Below are 22921 nucleotides of genomic sequence, written 5' to 3' on the forward strand. Positions count from 1 at the left end.
ACACACAAGAAGAAAGAACGACAAAAGTTGCAAGGAAACTCTTGGGAGCAATGAATATGTTCATTATCTAAATTGTGGTGATGGTTTATATCACAGCTTTATACATTTGTCTAAAGTTACCACATTGCACAGTTTAAAATATACATTTTTATTATATGTAAATTAGACTTTAATAAAAATGCTTATATATTTAATAACATATGCTATATATGATATATATGTACACACACACATATATTCTTTCTTTTTCATTTGATGTTTGTTAAATTTTCACATGACCAGCAAATATATATTGGATAAATATATTAGGTACAATATTTTTCTAAAAAATTTTATTCTCCATTCCATAAATGGTATTATGTCTATACTGTCATATATCTATATAAAATATAGATAGCTCTTTATATCAGCACAGTAGAAAATATGGGCAAAATCCATTATCAGATAATTCACACTGTGAACCCGAAATATCTGAGACAGGTCTCAGTCAATTTAGAAAGTTTATTTTGCCAAGGTTAAGGATGCACCTGTGGCACAGTCTCAGGAAGTATTGACAACATATGCCCAAGGTGGTCAGGGAACAGCTTGGTTTTATATGCTATAGGGAGATATGAGACATCAATATGTGTAAAAATGTACATTGGTTTGGTGCAGAAAAGTGGGACAACTCGAAGAGGGGAGGGGGGGCTTCCAGGTCATAGGTAGATAGAAGACAAACGGTTATATTATTTTGAGTTTCTGATTCCTTTCCAAAGGAAGCAATTAGATATGCATTTATCTCAGTGAGCAAAGGGTTTCTCCTGAGTTCTGTTTGTCCTTTGTCTGCAAGGAATTTCTTTGTGGAACAATTGTGAGGGAGGTATGCAGCTTTTTAATCTTAGTAGCTATCTTTTTAGGAATACAATGGGGCAGGTTTGCCCTGCGCAGTTCCTAGCTTCATTTTTCCTTTGTCTTAGTGATTTGGGAATTCCAAGATTTACTTTTTTTCACAACACCAACATGAATAAATACAAATGGCTAATAAATGATTAAAGAAAATTTAGCTTAACAAGGAAACAAAGAAAGGCAAATTAAAATAACTGTAAGTTAAACAAGATGTCTTTTTTTGTTCTATAAAATTAAAAATAATTTAAAAGCTAATATTTACTGCTAGGGGCAATTTTTTTTGTTTTGTTTTTTGTTTTTGCAACAAAGTCTCGCTCAGTCACCCAGGCTGGAGTGCAGTGGCACGATCTTGGCTCACTGCAACCTCCGCCTCCCAGGTTCAAGTGATTCTCCTGCCTCAGCCTCCCAAATAGCTGGGATTACAGGTGCCCACCACCACACCCAGCTAATTTTAGTAGAGATGGGATTTCACCATGTTGGCCAGGCTGGTCTTAAACTCCTAACCGCAGGTGATCTTCCTGCCTCAGCCTCCCAAAGTGCTGGGATTACAGGCGTGAGCCACCATGCCCTGCCTTTCTATTATATTCTTGCCAAAAGTGAATGTAGCTAAAAAGATCAGGAATAGTTACATTATCTGTACTTTTACCTGATATTGAATCTGTTTTAAGAAAATCATTCTAAATAACAAGAAATTTAATATTTTTTCTTTTAGCTTAGGAATCAGCTTCTATTGCTTTCAAATAAGAATCCTAAGTGCTGAAAACTGAAAAGCAAGAATTGACTGTAAAGTTATTAACTTTGTGATATCAAAAAGCAAACAGTAGAAAAGTAATGTTTAATCAGAGATGAAAAGGTGGACATTGCATCTGATAATGCAGAAATTCAAAGGATCATTAGTAGCTACTATGATCCTTTGGAATATATAGAATAAACGAACACAGAATAAATTAACACATAAAATACATCGGAAAATCTGGGAGAAATGAACACATTCCTAGACACATAAAACTTACCAAGATTGAAACAAGAAGAAATCCAAAAACTGAACAGATCAATAATAAGTAAAAAGATAGAACCTGTAATAAAAAGTCACCCAGGAAAGAAAAGCCCAGGACAGACTTAACTGCTGAATTATATTAAACATTTAAAGAAGCACTAGTACCAATCCTACTCAAACTATTCTGAAAAACAGGGGACACTGGCATACTTTCAAACTCATTCTCAAAGCCAGTAGTACTCTGACACCAAAACCAGACAAAGACACATTTAAAAAAAAGAAAACTGGCTGGGTGTGGCAGCTCATGCCTGTAATCCCAGCACTTTGGGAGGCTGAAGCAGGTGGATCACGAGGTCAGGAGATCGAGATCCTCCTGGCTAACACAGTGAAACCCCATCTCTACTAAAAAAAAAATACATAAAATATTAGCTGGGCATGGTGGAAGGCGCCTGTAGTCCCAGCTACTCGGGAGGCTGAGGCAGGAGAATGGCATGAACCTGGGGGGTGGAGCTTGCAGTGAGCTGAGATCGCGCCACTGTACTCTAGCCTGGGCGACAAAGCAAGACTCCGTCTCAAAAAAAAAAAAAAAGGAAAGAAAACTACAGGCCAATGTCACTGTTTAATATTGCTGTAAAAATCCTCAACAAAACACTAGCAAACTAAACACAACAATGCATTAAAAATATCATTCATCATGACCAAGTGAGACTTATCTCAGGGATGCAAGGATAGTTCAACATATGCAAATCAATCAATGTGATACACCATATCAACTGAATGAAGGGCAAAAACCACATAATTGTTTTAATTGATACCTAAAAAGCAGTTGATAGGCTGGGTACGGTGATTTATGCCTATAATCCCAGCACTTTGGGAAGCTGAGGAAGGTGGATCATGAGGTCAGGAGATCAAGACCAGCTTGGCCAAGATGGTGAAACCCGTCTCTACCAAAAATACAAAAATTAGCAGGACGTGGTGGCACGCACCTGTAATCCCAGCTACTCGGGAGGCTGAGGCACAGAACTGCTTAAACTCAGGAGACGGAGGTTTCAGTGAGCTGAGCTCACACCACTGCACTCCAGCCTGGGCAACAGAGTGAGACTCCATCTCAAAAAAAAAAAAAAAAAAAAAAAGCATTTGATAAAATATAACATCTGTTTGTAATAAAAACCCTCAAAAACCTAGGTATAAAAGAAACATATCTCAACATAATATTAGCTATATATGACAGACCCACACTGGAATCATACTGAATGGGATTAAAAACTGAAGCTTTTTCTCTAAGATCTGAAACATGACAAAGATCTTCACATTCACCACTGTTACTCAACATAGTACTGGAAGTCCTAGCAAGAGCAATCACACAAAAGAAAAAAAATAAAGAGCATCAAACGTGCAGAGGAAAAAGTCAAATTATTTTTATTTGTAGACAATATGATCTTATATTTGGAAAAACCTGAAGACTTCCTCCTAAAATGATTAGAACTGATAAACAAATTCAGTAAAACTGCAGGATACAAAACCAAATACAAAAATCAACAATTTGAAAGAGAAATCAAAAAAGTAATACCATTTACAATAGCCACAAGTACAATTAAATGCCTAGGAATTAACTAATATGTGAAATATACCTATAAAGAAAACTATATAACACTGATGAAATAAATTGAAGAGGACACCAAAAATGGAAAGATATTCCATGTTCATGTATTAGCAGAATCAATATTGTTAAGATGTCCTTACTACCCAAAGCAATCTACAGATTCAATGCAATCCCAATCAAAATTCCAATGGCATTCTTCACAGAAATAGAAAACATAATACTAAAATGTATATGGAACCACAAAAGACCCAGCATAGCCAAAGTTACCCTAAGCAAAAAGAACAAAACCAGAGGAATCATATTACTTGACTTTAAATTATATTACAGAGCTATAGTAACCAAAATGGCATGTTACTGGCATAAAAACAGAAACATAGACCAATGGAACAGAATAGAGAACCCACAAATAAATCCATATATATACGGTGAGCTCATTTTTGACAAAGGAACCAAGAAATACATTGCTGAAAGGACAATCTCTACAACAAAATGTGCTGGGAAAACTGGATATTCACATGCAGAGCGACTAGACCCCTATTTCTCCCCATATAAAAAAATCAAATAAAAATGGATTAAAGTCTTAAATCTAAGAACACAAACTATGAAATTACTATGAAACACTGGAAAACATCTCTAGGACATTGGTTTGGGCAAAAAATTCTTGAGTAATAACCCGCAAGCACAGGCAACCAAAGCAAAAATGGAGAAATGAGATCACATCAGGTTGTAAAGTTTATGCACAGTGAAGGAAACAATCAACAAAATGAAGAGACAGTCAACAGAACGGGAGAAAATATTTGCAAACTACCCCTCTGACAAGGGATTAATAACCAGCATAGATAAGAAGCTCAAAAAACTCTGTAAGAAAGAATTTAATAATCTGATTTAAAATTGGCCAAAGATATGAATAGATGTTTCTCAAAAAAATGACATAAAAATGGCAAATAGGCATATGAAAAGATGCTCAACATCATTGATCCTCAGAGAAATGCAAATCAAAACTACAATAAGGTATCATCTCACCCTAGTTTAAGTGGTTTATACCCAAAAGACAGGCAATAACAAATGCTGGTGAGGATGCAGAGAAAAGGGAACACTTGTACAGTGTTGGTGAGAATGTAAATCAGTACAAGAACTGTGAATAACAATTTAAGGTTCCTGAAAAAACTAATATTAGAAATATATTATCCAGCAATCCCACTGCTGTGTATATGCCCAAAAGAAAGGAAATCAGTATATTGAAGAGATATCTCCACTCCCACATTTATTGTAGCACTGTTCACATTAGCCAAGATTTGGAAGCAGCCTAAATGTCCATCAACAGAAGAATGGATAAACAAATGTGGTACATATACACAATGGAGTACCATTCAGCCATACGAGCTCCTGTCATTTGTAACAACATGGATGGAACTGAAGGTCATTATAGTAAATGAAATCAGGCACAGAAAGACAAACATCACATGGTCTCACTTATGTGTGGGATATAAAAATCAAAACAATTGAACTCATGAACATAGAGTGTAGAAGTATGGTTACCAGAGGCTGTGAAGGGTAGTAGGGTGGTTGGGAGGAGGTAGGGATGGCTAAAGGATACCAAAAAAATAGAATACATAAGATCCACTATTTGATAGCACGACAGGAAGACTATAGTCAATAATTTAATTGTGCATTTTAAAATACATAAAATAGTATAATTGGAATGTTTGTAACACAAAGGATAAATGCCTGAGGGCAGGAACACCCCATTCTCCACGATGTCATTATTATTCATAGCACGCCTGTATCAAAACATCTTGTGTGCCCCATAAATATACACATCTACTATGTACCCACAAAAATAAAAAAATGAAAAGTGAAAAGTAGTGCTTGGAAATTTTTAACAAGAATATGGTCATAATTATCAGATTACAAAAAAAAAAAAAATGAAATGGAGCATGAATGCTCCAGGGAAGAATTTTTGTCCAATGTAGATTTCACATCAGTCTAGCTGACAAATATCTAATGAAGAAGAAAGAACATTTAACCATACACTGATGGACCTTGCTGTACAACAAGCCCAATTTAGTGGCTCATTTGGAAACCAAATTTTATGTAAGCCATCAAATAGGTAGAGTCACACACACATCTCCTTAGAACCACAAATGGATACTGCAAACGTACTAAGGACATCTGACCACATTTTTCATCTCTGTAGCCAAACCAAGCCTATTATAATATCACCTTTGAATATTAAACTAATTAAACCACCATTTTCTTAGACTAAACGTTCAGTGGATGAAAGAGGAGAGACAAATAAGGAATTATGTTGCAGGTTTTTAGAGACTGCCAAGTAGTTTATTACTTCTCCGCAGATAGACCCAGGTTTTGACTGGCAACAGCGACCATGCAGACCCACACTCTGCTAGAAACAACCAAATCTTGCCAAAATTTTCTAGATATTGTATGAGTTCAGCCTGGACTTAATTATCTATGTTTCCCTAAAATGGTTCTTCATACCATGAGGTAACTCCTCGAGTACAAAAGCATTCTACTCATACATATAAAGTACAATGGCATGTATGTGAAACTAAGTCATTTTGATAAATGTAGGACTAATATTCAAGATGATTTTAATAGTCTGCATGGTAAGAATAAGAATAACTGCATGAGGAAGGCAAGTAATATTTTTGCATAGTCAGACATTAAATCTTTTAATGAAATCATGGATTTTTGCGATAGTTCAACAGATAATTGTTACGAGAAATATTCTTAAAAGACTTTGTGTTCCATTATGTTATTAAATCTATAATACAACACATGATAAAAATTCCCAATAAAGTCATAAGATTCTCATGTCTCAGTGCATGACAAGCACTTTCTGTTACACTTATAAACCTAATATTAATAAGAAAGAACTTACACTAAACACTTACTAAGACATTTCTATGGAAAAATAAAATGCAAAACCATGTTACCCAAAACAAGAAGCCTCAGCTTTAATAGTCACATCTATGCTGAAATAATACATCTATACAGTGAAAAAATAACTTTTTATAAGAAATATTATAATAGATGTTTGCTTATGTCCAAACAATAGAACAAAGCTATCAAGATACAATTATTTTTGAATACTAGTTAATATATGATCAAACAGTAGTTTCTTAAACTCCTGTATGAAAATTTTCCCAGCAACTTTGTAAATGAATGCAAATATATGATAAATAAGTAATATCTGTTATTTATTCATAAGTTGTAGGAGAAATTTGAATATTCTTTCTTGAAGAAATTAAAAATGAAATACATTATTATTCAGAGACACCAGGAACCCCTTTATAATTCAACTATGGCAAGAACATAGCCAAGTCTTTTGTTAAAAAGCAGTCACAATATGTAACATTCTTTGGGAAAGGGGAGATTGACATTCACACAGGGCCTAAAACGGACCAAGTAATGTTTGGGGCTTTACATTCTGTGTTTAGGCTTCACAAAAATGATGACTCTATGAGATTAATAATCGTGCCCATTTTATAGATTAGTGCATTAAATTTTTAGAGGGAGAAATTTGCTCAATATCATACAACTAATGATTAGGGGAGTCCAGTTGAGAACACAGTTCTTTCTGACTCTGCAGGCCAGGCATTTTGCAACATGTACATCCCAAATGCAACTTTCAATCTAGCTGCCACAGACAAAACAAGATGCAGTGTGACACGCTTTTAGAATACCAATCTACTGTCAATGAGTTTTTAATTTCTGTCCTTTGCTAACTCATTTTAACACAAATAATTCTCTTCCTTTATTTCCCATTCTTCTGTCATAAATGATCACCATTTGTGTCAGAAATCTAAATTCCTTTCAGTACCACACCATTCTTTATTAACCTATGTTACCTTTTAACTTCAAAGAGAAATTTTCTTTTCTAGATGTGAACCCCCTTCCACTCCATTGCAGTGCAGTTTTCCTCCAAAATACTGTATTTTTTCACAAATTAATAGCCCCACAAAGTGTTTTTCTTTGATCAGCATGCAGCCCTTAAATATAGTTTGAGACTGCAATTCCTCATCTTATGTGCCATTTCACCAGAGGACGACAGCGTAAGAACCATATTGCATTTGGCTTTTAAACAGCCTGAATCTAAAAGGCAAAAATCCTGATGTTCTTCCAGGGAGCAATTCCTCTGAGTCATTCCTGAGAAGTGGCTTTGCATCACTGCTCTACTGAAACATAATGATCTTCAGCTGCCTCATTCCCTCAAAGGAAACATCGTTAACTGGAGACAGTAGAAGAAAAAACAATCGGGCCAAGTTTTCTCAGAGGATCTTAATCTGCATTTCACAGCTCATTTATAAGTCCCTCTCTTCTCCTACCCTTTCTACAACTCCCACAAATACACACAAACATAACTTTTTTCCCCAGAAATTAGTCATTTATAAAGAAACTAATTATTTTTACCATAGTATTTTATAATTGCATTTTAAAAGCCACTGTTGTTATAGGCACTGCAGTCAAATACCAACATGTGAGAGCATCAGATGATTTGCCCAGCATTCTCCATCATATGAGTGGTTAAATTGAGCAATGAACCTGATTTGCTTCAAGGACTATCTATTCAACCCTGCTCATGTCTTAAACAGAGAGAGAAAATCAAATCATGTCAAATCTAAATCCCTAACACAGAATATGGGCCACTTTCATCTCACACCTAGACAAATTTCACAGCATTCTAACAGGTCACCCTGAATCTCCTTTTGGCATCCACAGTCTACCATCCACACGTGACCTTTTGCCATGTAAATCATAACGTGCCAGTCATACCAAGGTTGAAATCCCTTCATGGCCCATGAGACCCTAAATGATAATCTGGTCCCTGGCTACTTCTGAAGCCCTATTTCCACGAGGTCTCCCATCTGACTCATGCACTTTCACAACAATGACCTTCTTGCCAATTATTGTGGTTTTTGTTAATTTGTTTTTCTATTTGCAGACCATGTTGCAATACCTGGGCTCTTGCACTTGTGTTCTTTCCCTAGAACGCACTTCTTCAAGGTATTTAATTGTCTCTCTCTCTCTCTTCTCTTTCTCCTATTTCATAAAATCTGACTTCTCTGATCATTTCCATCATTCTCTAACCCCTTATTCTGCATTAGCTTTTCTTGCTAGCACTTATCACTAACTGACAGAATATATATGTGTTTAGTATCTCTTACATTAGAACGTAAGCTCCATGAGGGCAAAGGTATTGTGTGTTCCCACAGTCCCAATACCAGGAATACTGACAGAAACACAGAAGAGTTCAAAAGTGTATGTTGGATTCATTAATTAATGGATGAAAACTAAAATGAGTCAAAATTATTTAGAAACTAAAATTCTAAGTCATGTTTCAGCTCCTAGATTTTAATATTATTTACTTATTATCATTTCCCCCTTCTTCTGAAATACTTTCTCTTTTGAAACGCTGCCCCTTTGCCAATTGCATGTAAACTCAGTAAAACTGCCTGTCAAAGTGTACTCCCTCAGCATTTATTTAAGAGTGGGTACAAAAATAAACAACAATCTGACTCTTTATCCCTGAAATTAAGCTGTGAGCCTAGTGACTCCCAAATGCAAGTAGTTATAGCTGATTGATTCCAGTGTTGTACCTTGAAGAGACTTCCAGAGTTGCCTTAGAGTTCGTATCATCTCCAGCATCTTATTGTTGTTCTTCCATTCTGAGAGCTACCTGATGTTCTTCCATCAATCCCCGCCTTCCCTTTTTGTTTGTTGTGATTGTTTTAATGAACCAGAGTCAGTTTCTTTTGCTTATGATCCAAAATCCTAATGAATACGCATGATAAACTTATATTCAATCTGATATGCCTTAAAATATAAAATTTTTAAAAGGGGCCTCCCAACTCTCTTTTTCTCACTCTGTCTCTTCTCTCCCTCTGACTCTCTGTTCAACAATCCTCTGGTTGCTCAAATCTCTCCTTTATGGTGGCACCACCACCATGACTTTAATGTTTCAAAATTATTATTTTTCCCATCTATCAGTATTTACTCAGAGCTGCTAAACATGAAGTGGAAGTTAAGATTTAATTAACATGATTAAGCTATACCACACTGAGTTATTAATAATTAATAGTATCTTAATCTCATCAGACATATTTGCATTTTTTTTTTTTTTTTGAGATGGAGTCTTGCTCTGTCACCAGGCTGGAGTGCAGTGGCCCGATCTTGGCTAACCTTCCAGGTTCAAGCAATTATCTTGCCTCAGCCTCCCAAGTAGCTGGGACTACAGGCACATGCCACCACACCCAGCTAATTTTTGTATTTTTAATAGAGATAGAGTTTCACCAGGTTGACCAGGATGGTCTCCATCTCTTGACCTCATTATTCACCCGCCTTGGCCTCCCAAAGTGCTGGGATTACAGGTGTAAGCCACTGCACCCAGCCTGCATTTATTTAAAAAGCTACTGTGAGTCAAATTTTTTTTTTTAATTTTAGTCAGGATGACAAAGTGAAAAGTTTTAAAGTATAGAAGGTAACATTTTCAAAATTTCATTAGATAACATCACTGAAGCAGCCCATCAATCTGATCATGGTTGAATTAGTCAGAGATAAACAAAAGGCTACAGACCTGACAACTTATCCATCAATAAATAGATTTTAATTGAATTACTTTAGTGTTGTGTTTATAAAGCATACAACCTCATTGCGAATGTGATTAACAGAATCACAAATAGATTGATGATGTTACTAAATGTGACTAAGGGAACACTCAATCCCCTTTCCTTAAATGTTGGGGGTGGGGACAGAATCTGTGGTTTGGGAATACTACAAAAGCGATGGGATATATAGGCCCTTGATTAGCTTATATCATACTTCACCTAGGCAGAATAACAGAGAGAAAAACAGACTCTCCCTTGCTAGCTTTGAAAATTTAAGCTTTTGTGTTGTGAGAGAGCTTGAGACAGTGCCATGTGGCAAGGATCTAGGGAGTATCTAGTACAAAGAGGGGCCCCTGCTGAATGTCATCATGAAAGTGGGAATGTCAGTCCTACAACCACAAGGAGTTGAATCCTACCAACAACCATTTGAGCTTGGAAGAGGATTCCATGCTGCAGAAATGGTCACAGCCCAGTGGACACTCTGATGAAGATTTGTGAGACACTGAGCAGAGGACCAGCTAAACTTCACCCTGAGAAATAATAAATGTTTTTGTAAGCCACTAAGTTTATGTTAATTAATTACAGAACAATAAGAAGCTAATACATTAGTGTCCCAAGGAGAAGAGGAGAGAAAAGGCATGTACTATAGAACATAAATTGTGGATTTAGTGCATACATTGCCCTTTTACTTACTATTAATAGCTTGTCATAGCTACTTCAAAGCATCGATGTGAGGATTAAATAAGAAATGTTATATATAGAGCTTAAGGCTTTGTGTTAATATTAAACATCTCATAAAAGTGAGTTTCCTTCTCATTTACTCTCCTATGGTAATTTGGTGGCTGTCACAGCAGTGAGTTTTGCCATGTCAAAGTCCTGGCTGCCCAATTCTGAGCCACTGAAAATGGGGATGTATATACTTCAGGACCTTCTCTACTCATCCATTTTCTCACACATAAGTGAGGAAGTGGGTTCTGGAAACTGACACTGATACAACATCTATTGTCCTAGGTATTTGGAAATAGGCCATTAAATAGCATCCATGGAGGTCCACAAAAGAATGCAGCAAAGTAACTTGTCTATTCTTCACTGTACTTGGATAGCCTTCTACCATGGTTCCTGCTTTTCGCAGTAGTCCACTGTTAAGAAGGTACTAGGCTTCTTACCCATTTGCAGTTTCCATTCTGACATTGACCTGGATTTACCTCCCAGTATTCTGACATTGCAGTGCAGAATCATAGCTGCTTGGAAGTCCCTGTTACTGACCTCCTGCATCTCAGATCAGAAACTTTGTTATCTGGAAACTGCTATCTCATTATAGTAAAAAAGATAGGAATCACCATTGCCATTAAAACTCTTACAGTCCAGCACAATCTGAAATCAGCAGAGTGATTCATGGGTTTCTGGAAACTAAAATTTGGAATCTAATGCAATATTAATCAACATTAGAGTTTAATGGAATTAAAGTGATTGCAGCATAGTATATCTTCAATCACTTTCAGTGTTTTATTGATTTTCTACCAGTTAAAGAATATTTTTAACAAATTTCCTGTGCATATTCTAGTTGAATTTTCTAATTTTTTCAGCTTACAAGTTTAATTTTATTCTTCTATGACAGGTGGTTAAGATTTCCTTCTATAATTCCTTCGTACCTGCTTTACTGAAACGTGACTAGTATTCGTTGTTTCCTTTTTGTTATTATAAGTTAAGAGTATCAAAAATCTGACCATTCTCAACTTTCCTGGAAGCTCTGATCATATTTCCTCAAATTTGCAATCATAGTCATGTGTCACTTAACAACGGGGATACCTGAGAAATCTGTCATCATGCGATGCGATTTTGTCATTCTGTAAACATCACAGAGTACACTTAAACAAACCTAGATAGTGTAGTCTACTACACACATAGGCCAGCTGGTCTAGCCTGTTGCTCCTAGGCTACAAACCTGTACAGCATGTTACTGCACTGTATACTGTAGCAGTTATACCATAATGGTATTTGTGTATCTAAACAAAGAAAAAGTTCATTCTTCAGAACATAAATGTCAAATTTTTAATTACTCATTCCCTGCTATTGAATTTTTTATGAAGACAATTCTAGTCTTGAGACTTTTGGTTTTGTTCCTATTATCAATCTCAATTCCAATATCACATATTCTAGTTGAATTTCTTTTTTTCAGCTTACAAGTTTAATTTTACTCCCCTATGACAGGTGGTAAAGATTTTCTTCTATAATTTTCATGGTCCTCGTTTAACTTTAATTTTATTCACAAATCCAACACCATCTTTGGTAATCAGCCTCCATTCAGATTTAATCTTCTCTTACACACCAATCCTTCTCCAGACAGTTGTGTCCCTATTAGAGCACAAAGTATTCTAGGAAATTAAAGGCAATGGGGACAGGTGCAGTGACTAACGCCTGTAATCCCAGGCCGTGGGAGGCCGAGGATCACCTGAGGTCAGGAGTTCGAGACCAGCCTGGCCAACATGGTGAAACCCCATCTCTACTAAAAACACAAAAATTAGCCAGGTATGGTGGCAGGTGCCTGTAATCCCAGCTGAGGCAGGAGAATCACTTGAACCCAGGAGGTTGCAATAAGCCCAGATCATGCCATTGAGGCAGAGGTTGCAGTAAGCCGAGATCATGCCATTGCACTCCAGCCTGGGGCACAAGAGCAAGACTTAGTCTCAAAAAAAAAAAAAAAAAAAGGAATGTGTGGTAAGTTTATTTAAAGACTCCTGGATGAGGAAGACAGCTTAAATTCTGTGAAAAACCTTCAGATAACCATAAGCTAAGGACATCCTTAACATAATTGTGAAATATCAGTAAATAATATGTATTATGCTTGCAGCTTAATTTTAAAATAATGGGTCACAGGTTTAGCATTATATCCATGACACACCATGAAGACTGAATTCATGAAGATTGTATTTATATAGAAACAAAATCTCCAGTGTGTCCATCTCTTCTGAATCAACCACAAGTGCTATATCATAACTAAAGTACACTTATCCAACAACAATAAACAAAGACATTCCAAAGAATTACTCAACTAAAAGAAGGAGTATAATTTAAATACTTACAATTTCTTTAAGATAGCTAGGAATTCTTCAAAGTTCTCTGTGGCTCTTTTTGGTCTATATAAATTATGGCCACCATGTGCTCTCTCAACATAGACAGCTACATTGTGAGAATCATCAGGTTGTTGATGTTGACTTTCCTCTTTGCCTTCACTGAGTTCCCTGAACAAGAAAATAGAGTATTTTATGCTGTTGTATACTGCACAAAAATTATTTACAGGGACTTTTAACTATATTACCAGGAGTATAAATGCACTGTTTTGAGAAAATTTGTCAATTTAAGAACATATTCTTTTTAAATGCATTAGAATGTTTCAATCATGATAGCACAGTTATATATGTCATTCTGTTAAATGTAGAACTTAGAATATATGAAGTATTTTCAATGTATAGAATTTGATTACATGTATTATAACTGTCCTGAGCAAATGAAACACCTTTAATAATATATTAGGCTTACGTAATTTAGGAAAATATTTCAAGCCAATGGCTAACATCCTTTATACTCACACACTTGTTTTTCAGTGTTGTTTTAGCACCAAGGATAAAATTATATTATTTAACTTTTATTTACCCCTGGTAATCTATAAACATCTTGGAAGATAGCCACCATATCTTATTCTTGTGCTATGGTATGTTCTATACCTAAGTCCCTAAGCGATGTACAAATAAATGACTATTTCCCATTCATATTTCTAGGATCAAGCATTTCTATTAAAAGGCCATTGAAAACTTATAGGCAAGAAATCCAACCAGTGCTGCCTATCTTTAAGAAAAAAAATAGTAAGTTAGGTTGCAGAAATGAATCTGGATTACATCTTGATAACAGACCTTTAATTGTATATATAGGAAGATTAAAAATTAAATATAAGATATTATGTGGAATCATAATAGCAATAGTAAATTATCACATTAACATACAACTTGTTGCATTCTTAAATGTGCTGGCTACTCTGCTAAACATTATGCGCACATCATCTCATTAACACTAACCATGTGATACCGTTTGGCTGTGTCCCCACCCAAATCTCATCTTGAATTGTAGCTCCCATAATTCCCATGTCTCACTAGAGGGACCCAGTGGGAGATAATGGAATCATGGGGGCAGATCTTTCCCGGGCTGTTCTTATGATAGCAAGTAAGTCTCACAAGATCTGATGGTTTTATAAAGGAGAGTTCTCCTACACAAGCTCCCTATTTGCCTGCTCCCATGTAAGACATGACTTTGCTCCTCATTTGCCTTCCGACATGATTGTGAGGTCTCCCTAGTCAAGTGGAACTGTGAGTCTATTAAACCTCTTTCCTTGATAAATTACCCAGTGTTGGGTATGTCTTTATTAGCCGTGTGAGAACAGATGAATACAGAAAATTGGTACCAGTAAAGTGTGGAAGTTACTTTGGAACTGGGCAACAGGCAGAGATTGCAACAGTTTGGAAGGCTCAGAAGAAGACAGGAAGATGTGGGAAATTTTGTAACTTCCGATAGACTTGATGAATGGCTTTGACCAAAATGCTGATAGAGATGTCAGCAAAAAAGTCCAGGCTGAGTTGGTCTCAGATGGAGATGAACTTGTTGGAAACTTAAATAAAGGTGACTCTTGCTATGTTTTAGCAGAGACTGGCAGCCTTTTGCACCTGCCCTAGTGATCTGTGGCACTTTGAACTTGAGGGAGATGATTTAGAGTATCTAGCAGAAGAAATTTCCAAGCTGCAAAGTGTTCAAGAGGTGACTTGGGTGCTATAAAATGCATTCAGCTTTATGTATTCAGAAAGATATAGTTTGGAATTGGAACTTATGTTTAAAAGGGAAGCAGAGCATAAAAGTTCAGAAAATTTGCAGCCTGACAATGGAGTAGAAAAGAAAAACCTATTTTCTGAGGAGAAATTCAAGCTGGTTGCAGAAATTTGCATAAGTAACAAAGAGCCAAATGGTAATCTCCAAGACAATGGGGAAAATGTCTCCAGACCATGTCAGAGACCTTCATGGCAGCCCCTACCATCACAAGCCACATGGCCTAGGAGGAAAAAATGGTTTCATGGGTCTCACCCAGAGCCTTGCTGCTTTGTACAGTCTCAGGACTCAGTGCCCCATGTCCCAGCCATGGCTAAAAGGGGCCAACGTAGAGGTCAGGCCATTGCTTCAGAGAGTACAAGTCTACACATGGTGTTGAGCCTGCAGGTGCACAGAAGTCAAAAATTGAGGTTTGGGAACCTCTGCCTAGATTTCAGAGTCTCATAGGCAGATGAGACCTGCCTTGGCTCAGATAACACTTTGGACTGTGGACTTTTGAGTTAATGCTGAAATGAGTTAAGACTTTAGGGGACTGTTGGGAAGACACAATTAGTTTTGAAATGTGAGGACATGAGATTTTGGAGGGGCCAGGGTCAGAATGATATGGTTTAGCTGTGTCCCCCACCCAAATCCCATCTTGAATTGTAGCTCCTTAATTCCCACATGTTGTGGGAGGGACCCAGTGGGAGGTAATTGAATCATGGGGGTAGGTCTTTCCCATGCTGTTCTCACAATAGTAAGTCTCATGAGATCTGATGGTTTTATAAAGGAGAGTTTCCCTACACAAGCTCTCTCTTTGCCTGCTGCCATGTAAGATGTGACTTTGCCTCTCCTCCACCTTCTACCATGACTGTGAGGCCTACCCCAGCCATGTGGAACTGTTAGTCAACTAAACCTCTTTCCTTTATAAATTACTCAGTCTCAGGTATGTCTTTATTAGCAGTGTGAGAACAGATGAATACACAATATACCATGTGAGTAGGCAATATTAGCCTCAGTTTATAAAATAAGGAAACTGTAACTAAAAGAGTTTATATAAATTTTCTAAACTCTCACAGCTAGTAGAGTTGGAAAGACTTTTTTCATCCTTCTGCTTTTCACAATTACCTGTACCTTTGAATTTTTAATAAAGCTTGATACTGGGTAAAATCTGATTCTTAGAAGTCTAATTTGGTAACCTACTTCTTTATATTATTCTCAATCCCTATAGTCTTTTTTTTTTTTTTTTTTTTTTTTTTTTTTTTCTGAGACAGAGTCTTGCCCTGTTGCCCAGGCTGGAGTGTGGTGGTGCAATCTCGGCTCACTGCAAGCTCCTCTTCCTGGGTTCACATCATTCTCCTGCCTCATCCTCCTGAGTAGCTGGGACTACAGGAGCCCACCACCACAACTGGTTAATGTTTTTGTATTTTTATGTAGAGACAGGGACTCATGGTGTTAGCCAGGATGGTTTCGTTCTCCTGACCTCATGATCCACCTGCCTCTGCCTCCTGAAGTGCTTCGATTATAGGTGTGAGCCACCGCGCTTGGCCTCAATCCCTACATATTTTTTTTCCAAACAAATTCTACATGTTCCATAAGATTTTTACAAAATACATAACATTTGTATTATCATATTACCTGTATATGTGTGATAATATTTCTGTATCTAATGTAATTAGGAGTTTTTAATTTTATAATTTGAATGATCACTGTAGTTGTAGAGTAAAACTGTTTTTCCCTTTTTCTTTAGTAGTCAGCTACATTACTTAGCTCACCCTTTTCAGTTGGTTATCTTAAGGATTTTTCAGGTAGTAATAAAAAGAGGCACAGATAAAACAAAGTAGAAAGAAATATATTGCTTTAAATGCACTTTCTTTTTTTTTTTTTTTTTTTTTTTTTTTTTTGAGAAGGGATCTTTGTTACCCAGGCTGGAGTACAATGGCATGATCTTGGCTTACTGCAACCTCTGCCTCCCAGCTCACGTGATCCTCCCACCTCAGCCTCTCAAGTAGCTGGTACTACAGGTGCAAACCAATGCCCAGCTACTTTTTTTTTAAGAGATAGTTTTTGCCACGTTGGCCAGGCTAGTCTCAAACTCTTGAGCTCAAAGTGATGCACTCCTGCCTCAACCTCCCAAAGTGCTACGATTATAGGCATGAATCACTACGCTCAGACCTCGAATGCATGTTTTTTAAAAAAGAAAAACTCACAATTCATGAGCTAAGGTTTGATCTCAAAAAATGAGAAAAAGAAAGAGCAAGTTATACTCAAAATAAGTATAAGGAAATATATAATAAAGGAGAAAAACTGTTAGAGCAATAAAACCAAAACTTATTTAGAAATCTAATAAACTTGCAAAAATAACGTCTAATAAACTTGGCAAAAAATTTTTTGAGAACAAAAACAGAAAAGGCAGACATAAATTATGTCAGAAATGGAAAAGGAGACTTCATCACAGATCCCACAGATAGAAAAAGTCAGAAAGATTATATTATGAAAACTTCATGCCAATCAATTTGAAAATTTAGATGAACAAATACTTATAAAAGTACAAATTACCAAACTGACACAAGTAGAAATATAAAATTTTAATTGTTCAAATATTTTAAAGAATACAACTAAGAACCTTCCTACAAAGAAAACTGGCCAAAATGGTCCTATCAGTGAAATCTAACAAACTTTTAATAAATAAACCCAACGCTTCCAGAAAAATACAAAAGTCATATGTAGTTTCCAGCAAGTTTTATGAGGCTGGCCTAGCCTTGATATCAATAGCAGTCAAGGAAATTACCATAAAGGAAGATTACAAGCCAGTGTCACTGATTATAGATGCAAAATTTCTAAACAAAATATTAACACTAAATCCAGGGATAATTTTAAAAGATAACAAAGCCTAGGCTACTTGGGAATATATCAGGAATACTATTCCAGGGGTGTTATTTAACCCATTAACAAAATACAGGAGGAAAAAATAATGTGTATCTAAAAAAACACCTCATATGGTTCAATATCTTTTGTAACACAAACTATTAGCAGACTAGAAACAGAAATGAAACAATATGCAAAATTATTTATTTACACAAAATACAGCAAATATTATACTGAAGGTGAAATTTTGAAAACTTTGCCCCTGGAATCAGAAATGCCATGGATATTGCTCTAATCAATTCAACATTCTAGTGAAAAGGTCCTAAGCATTAAAATTAAAATAACTACAAAATGTAAGAATTGGAAAGGACAGGCAAAGCTGTTATTTTTTGCAGATGACATGATCTTATACACGGAATATGCAAAAGAACATACAGATATTATAACTGACAATAAAATTGGGATGAAAGTTCAATATACAAAAATCAGCCATCCTTACATAGGAATGCATGAAGGCACTGATAGAAGAATCAGTTCCATAAATATGTAATTTAAAGCTGTTAAAAATAATATGAAAATGTATATGTGTTGTGAAAAATAATCATAGGTACTATAACAATATAAAAATGGGGGACCTACTTTGCTTGCCAGGAAAAGACATTATCTCTCAGGGATAGAAGGATTTAAGCTGAGACATAAAAAAATGAAAAGGAGCTAGACAAAGAATATTCCAGGGAGAAGGTATCAGGCATTCTCCTGTAAAATAAGCTTCTATAGATAGTAAATTTTTGTTTAAAAATGTTTTTATGATGTCAAGTAGTCACTGTACAATATATGAACAGACTATCAATCTGTTCATGCATTTTGGCATCACATCCAATTATTTGTGGATTAATTTTTATTCCAGGTAAATAATAGAGATATGTAAAATAATGTACACAACTGGATTTTTACAGTATAGAACTAGTAATTAAAAAGGCAATTTTTTCCTTTCTCTGATGTTGATATTTTAAGGTTTTTGGTATTGTTTATATTAATTATTAAACAAATAAAAAAGAATATTCATAATATATTACAGGTTAAAGAGTAACAGAAATGAAACTTAATGTACCCACCCAGGTTTTTAAAAACAGAACCTTACCAGTTACTGTACAACTATTTCTCTAGGTGACATGTCCCTCATTCTAAGACAAGTAACCACTACCCTGAATTTTGTTTCTAGTATTCTGTTGGTTTTCATTATAGATTTATCAAAGATATATGTATTCACTTAAAAAGATCATTTTAATTTTTTTATATTTTAAACTTTGCAAAAAGAAGTGATTCTTATGGATTCTGTAACTTGCTTTTCTTGTTGTATTCAACATTGTGTACATGAGATTCAATGACTAATTCATTCATTTTACTGCTTTATGAGATTTCATTATAGGTATGTACCACAAAGGCTTTGGGGGGAGTTTGTGTGTTTTGTTTTTTCATTTTTCTAGTCTGTAGGAAACTGGATTTTTGTTAAGTTTGTTTGTTTGTTTTGTTTTGTATACAAGCATGGCTACTATTACCAGTCTTATATAAGTAAGACTTCTCCAAGAGATATGCCCAAGAGTAAAAGGCTATTTCTGAAGCTAGGATATGGGGATCCTCAGAAATTACAGACTCCAAAATTGGGGGGGATATTCTTCCTATTCATATGATGAGAAATGAGGACAAAAGGCATCACTCTTCCAACGCTGGAGATCCCATCCCTCCCTCAGGGTATGGCCCTCCACTCCGACCTCTCTCGTTCCTCTTTGTAGTCTAAGAGGAAAGGCAAGGGTGCAGGTTTTCGAGAATGTGTCAGTAAGGGCCACTCAATACGACCTTCCTCCATCCTCTTTGTGGTCTAAGAGGAAAACAAGTGTTTCCGCTGCTGCTTCGGTGAGCGCAACTATTCCGAACAGCAGGGTCCCAGGACCATTGCAGGTTATTGGGCGGGGGAAAAATAAAACAGACTAAAACCGTGGATGGTTTTTTCTTTCAGATGGGAAACACTCAGGCCTCAACAAGCTCTCCCTTGAAATGAAGCCATTGGAACCAATTTGACCCTCAAACCCTGAAAAAGAAGCTGCTTATTTTTTTCTGCACTATGGCCTGGCCCCATTATTCTCTCTGATGGGAAAAATGGCCACCTGAGGGAAGTATAAATTACAATACTATCCTGCAGCTTGACCTTTTCTGTAAGAGGGAAGGCAAATGGATTGAAATACCTTATGTCCAAGCTTTCCTTTCATTGAAGGATAATCCACAACTATGCACAACTTGCAATCTATGTCCCTGACAGGAGAACCTGTCAGCTTACCTTCATATCCTAGCCTCCCTACAGTTCCCCTTCCTATTAGTGATAAGCCTCCTCTAATTTCCCCACCGAGAAGGAAACAAGCAAAGAAATCTACAAGGGACCACAAACCCTCCCGGGCTATCAGTTACGTCCCCTTCAAGCTTCAGGGGAAGGGGAATTTGGCCCAACCCGGCTACATGTCCCTTTCTCCCTCTCTGACTTAAAGTAGATCAAGGTAGACCTGGGGAAGTTTTCAGATGATCCTGATAGGTATATAGATGTCCTACAAGGTCTAGGGCAAACCTTTGACCTCACTTGGAGAAGTGTCATGCTATTATTAGATCAAACCCTGGCCTTTAATGAAAAGAATGCGACTTTAGCCACAGCCCGAGAGTTTGGAGATACCTGGTATCTTACTCAAGTAAATGATAGAATGACAGTCGAAGAAAGGGACAAATTCCCTAACAGTCAGCAAGCTGTCCCCAGTATGGATCCCCACCAGGACCTCGACTCAGATCATAGGGACTGGAGTCTCAAACATCTGTTGACCTGTGTTCTAGAAGGACTAAGGAGAATTAGGAAAAAGCCCATGAATTATTCAATGATGTCCACCATAACTCAGGGAAAGGAAGAAAATCTTACCGCCTTCCTTAAGCAGCTATGCGAGGCCTTCAGAAAATATACTACCATGTCACCCGACTCCCTTGAGGGCCAATTGATCCTAAAAGATAATTTTATTACCCAATCAGCCACAGATATCAGGAGAAAGCTCCAAAAGCTAGCCCTGGGCCCTGAACAAAATTTGGAGGCATTACTAAACCTGGCAGCCTTGGTGTTCTATAATAGGGACCAAGAGGAAGGAACAGGCTGAAAAGGAAAAGCGAGATCAGAGAAAGGCCACAGCCTCAGTCATGGCCCTCAGACAAACAAACCTTGGTGGTTCAGAAAGGACAGAAAACGGAGTAGGCCAATCACCCGGTAGAGCTTGTTGTCAGTGTGGTTTGCAAGGACACTTTAAAAAAAAAATTGTGCAATGAGAAACAAGCCACCCCCTCGCCCATGTCCACTATGCTGAGGCAATCACTGGAAGGTGCACAGCCCAAAAGGACAAAGGTTCTCTGGGCCACAAGCCCCCAACCAGATGATCCAACAACAGGACTGAGGGTCCCCAGGGCAAGCGCCAGCTCACGTCATCACCCTCACTGAGCCCCGGGTAAGTTTAACCATTAAGGGCCAGGAAATTGACTTCTTCCTAGACACTGGCGTGGCATTCTCAACATTAATCTCCTGCCCTGGACAGCTGTCCTCAAGGTCAGTTACCATCCGAGGAATCCTGGGACAGCCTGTAACCAGGTATTTCTCCCACCTCCTCAGTTGTAAGGAGACTTTGCTCTTTTCACATGCCTTTCTTGTTATGCCTGAAAGCCCCACACCCTTATTAGGGAGGGACATATTAGCCAAAGCTGGAGCTATTATCTACACGAATATAGGGAACACGTTACCCATCTGTTGTCCCCTACTTGAGGAGGGAAACAATCCTGAAGTCTAGGCCTTGGAAGGACAATTCAGAAGGGCAAAAAATGCCCACCCAGTCCAAATCAGATTAGAAGACCCCACCACTTTTCCTTATCAAAGGCAATATCCCTTAAGGCCTGAAGCTCATAAAGGATTACAGGATATTGTTAGACATTTAAAAGTTTAAGGCTTAGTAAGAAAATGCAGCAGTCCCTGCAACACCCCAATTCTAGGGGTACAAAAACTGAACGGTCAGTGGAGACTAGTGCAAAATCTTAGACTCATCAATGAGGCAGTAATTCCTCTATATCCAGATGTAACCAACCCCTATACCCTGCTCTCTCAAATACCAGAGGAAGCAGAATGGTCCACTGTTCTGGACCTCAAGGATGCTTTCTTCTGTGAATGCACTCTGATTCCCAGTTTCCCTTTGCCTTTGAGGATCCCACGGACCACATGTCCCAACTTATGTGGATGGTCTTGTCCCAAGGGTTCAGGGATAGCCCTCATCTGTTTGGTCATGCACTGGCCCAAGATCTAGGCCATTTCTCAAGTCCAGGCATTCTGGTCCTTCAGTATGTGGATGAATTACTTTTGGCTACCAGTTCAGAAGCCTCCTGCCAGCAGGCTACTCTAGATTTCTTGACCTTTCTAGCTAATCAAAAGGTACAAGGCATCTAAATCGAAGGCCCAGCTCTGCCTACAACAAGTCAAATATCTAGGCCTAATCTTAGCCAGAGGAAGCAGGGCCCTCAGCACAGAACGAATACAGCCTATACTGGCTTGTCCTTGCCCTAAGACATTAAAACAGTTGCGGGGGTTCCTTGGGATCACCGGTTTTTGCTGACTATGGATCCCTGGATACAGCAAGATGGCCAGGCCACTCTATACTCTAATCAAGGAGACCCAGAGGGCAAATACTCATCTAGCAGAATGGGAACCAGAGGTAGAAACAGCCTTCAAAACCTTAAAGCAGGCCCTAGTACAAGCTCCAGCCTTAAGCCTTCCCAGAGGACAAAATCTCCCTTTATGTCACAGAGAGAGCAGGAATAGCTCTTGGAGTCCTTACTCAGACTCGTGTGACAACCCCACAACCAGTTGCATACCTAAGTAAGGAAATTGATATAGTAGCAAACGGCTGGCCTCATTGTTTACTGATAGTTGCAGCAGTGGCCATCTTAGTATCAAAGGCTATCAAAATAATTCAAGGAAAGGATCTCACCATTTAGACTACTCATGATGTAAATGGCATACTAGTT

The 22921-nt window shown here is 37.4% G+C and overlaps 1 protein-coding gene across 4 annotated transcripts in view; it reads right to left on the minus strand.

The window, feature by feature from the left end:
• The window catches only part of LOC105497295 (cyclic nucleotide binding domain containing 1), a 596100-nt gene that overhangs the window by 512173 nt on the left and 61006 nt on the right, over positions 1–22921 (minus strand). For all 4 annotated transcript variants that reach the window (XM_071068020.1, XM_071068021.1, XM_071068023.1 and 1 more), the window contains exon 4: positions 13198–13356. In XM_071068020.1, coding sequence (XP_070924121.1) covers positions 13198–13356 — 159 coding nt within the window. The remainder of the gene's footprint in view (positions 1–13197; positions 13357–22921) is intronic.

The sequence above is a fragment of the Macaca nemestrina genome, chromosome 8 (assembly GCF_043159975.1).
Source record: "Macaca nemestrina isolate mMacNem1 chromosome 8, mMacNem.hap1, whole genome shotgun sequence".
NCBI classification, from domain to species: Eukaryota; Metazoa; Chordata; class Mammalia; order Primates; family Cercopithecidae; genus Macaca; species Macaca nemestrina.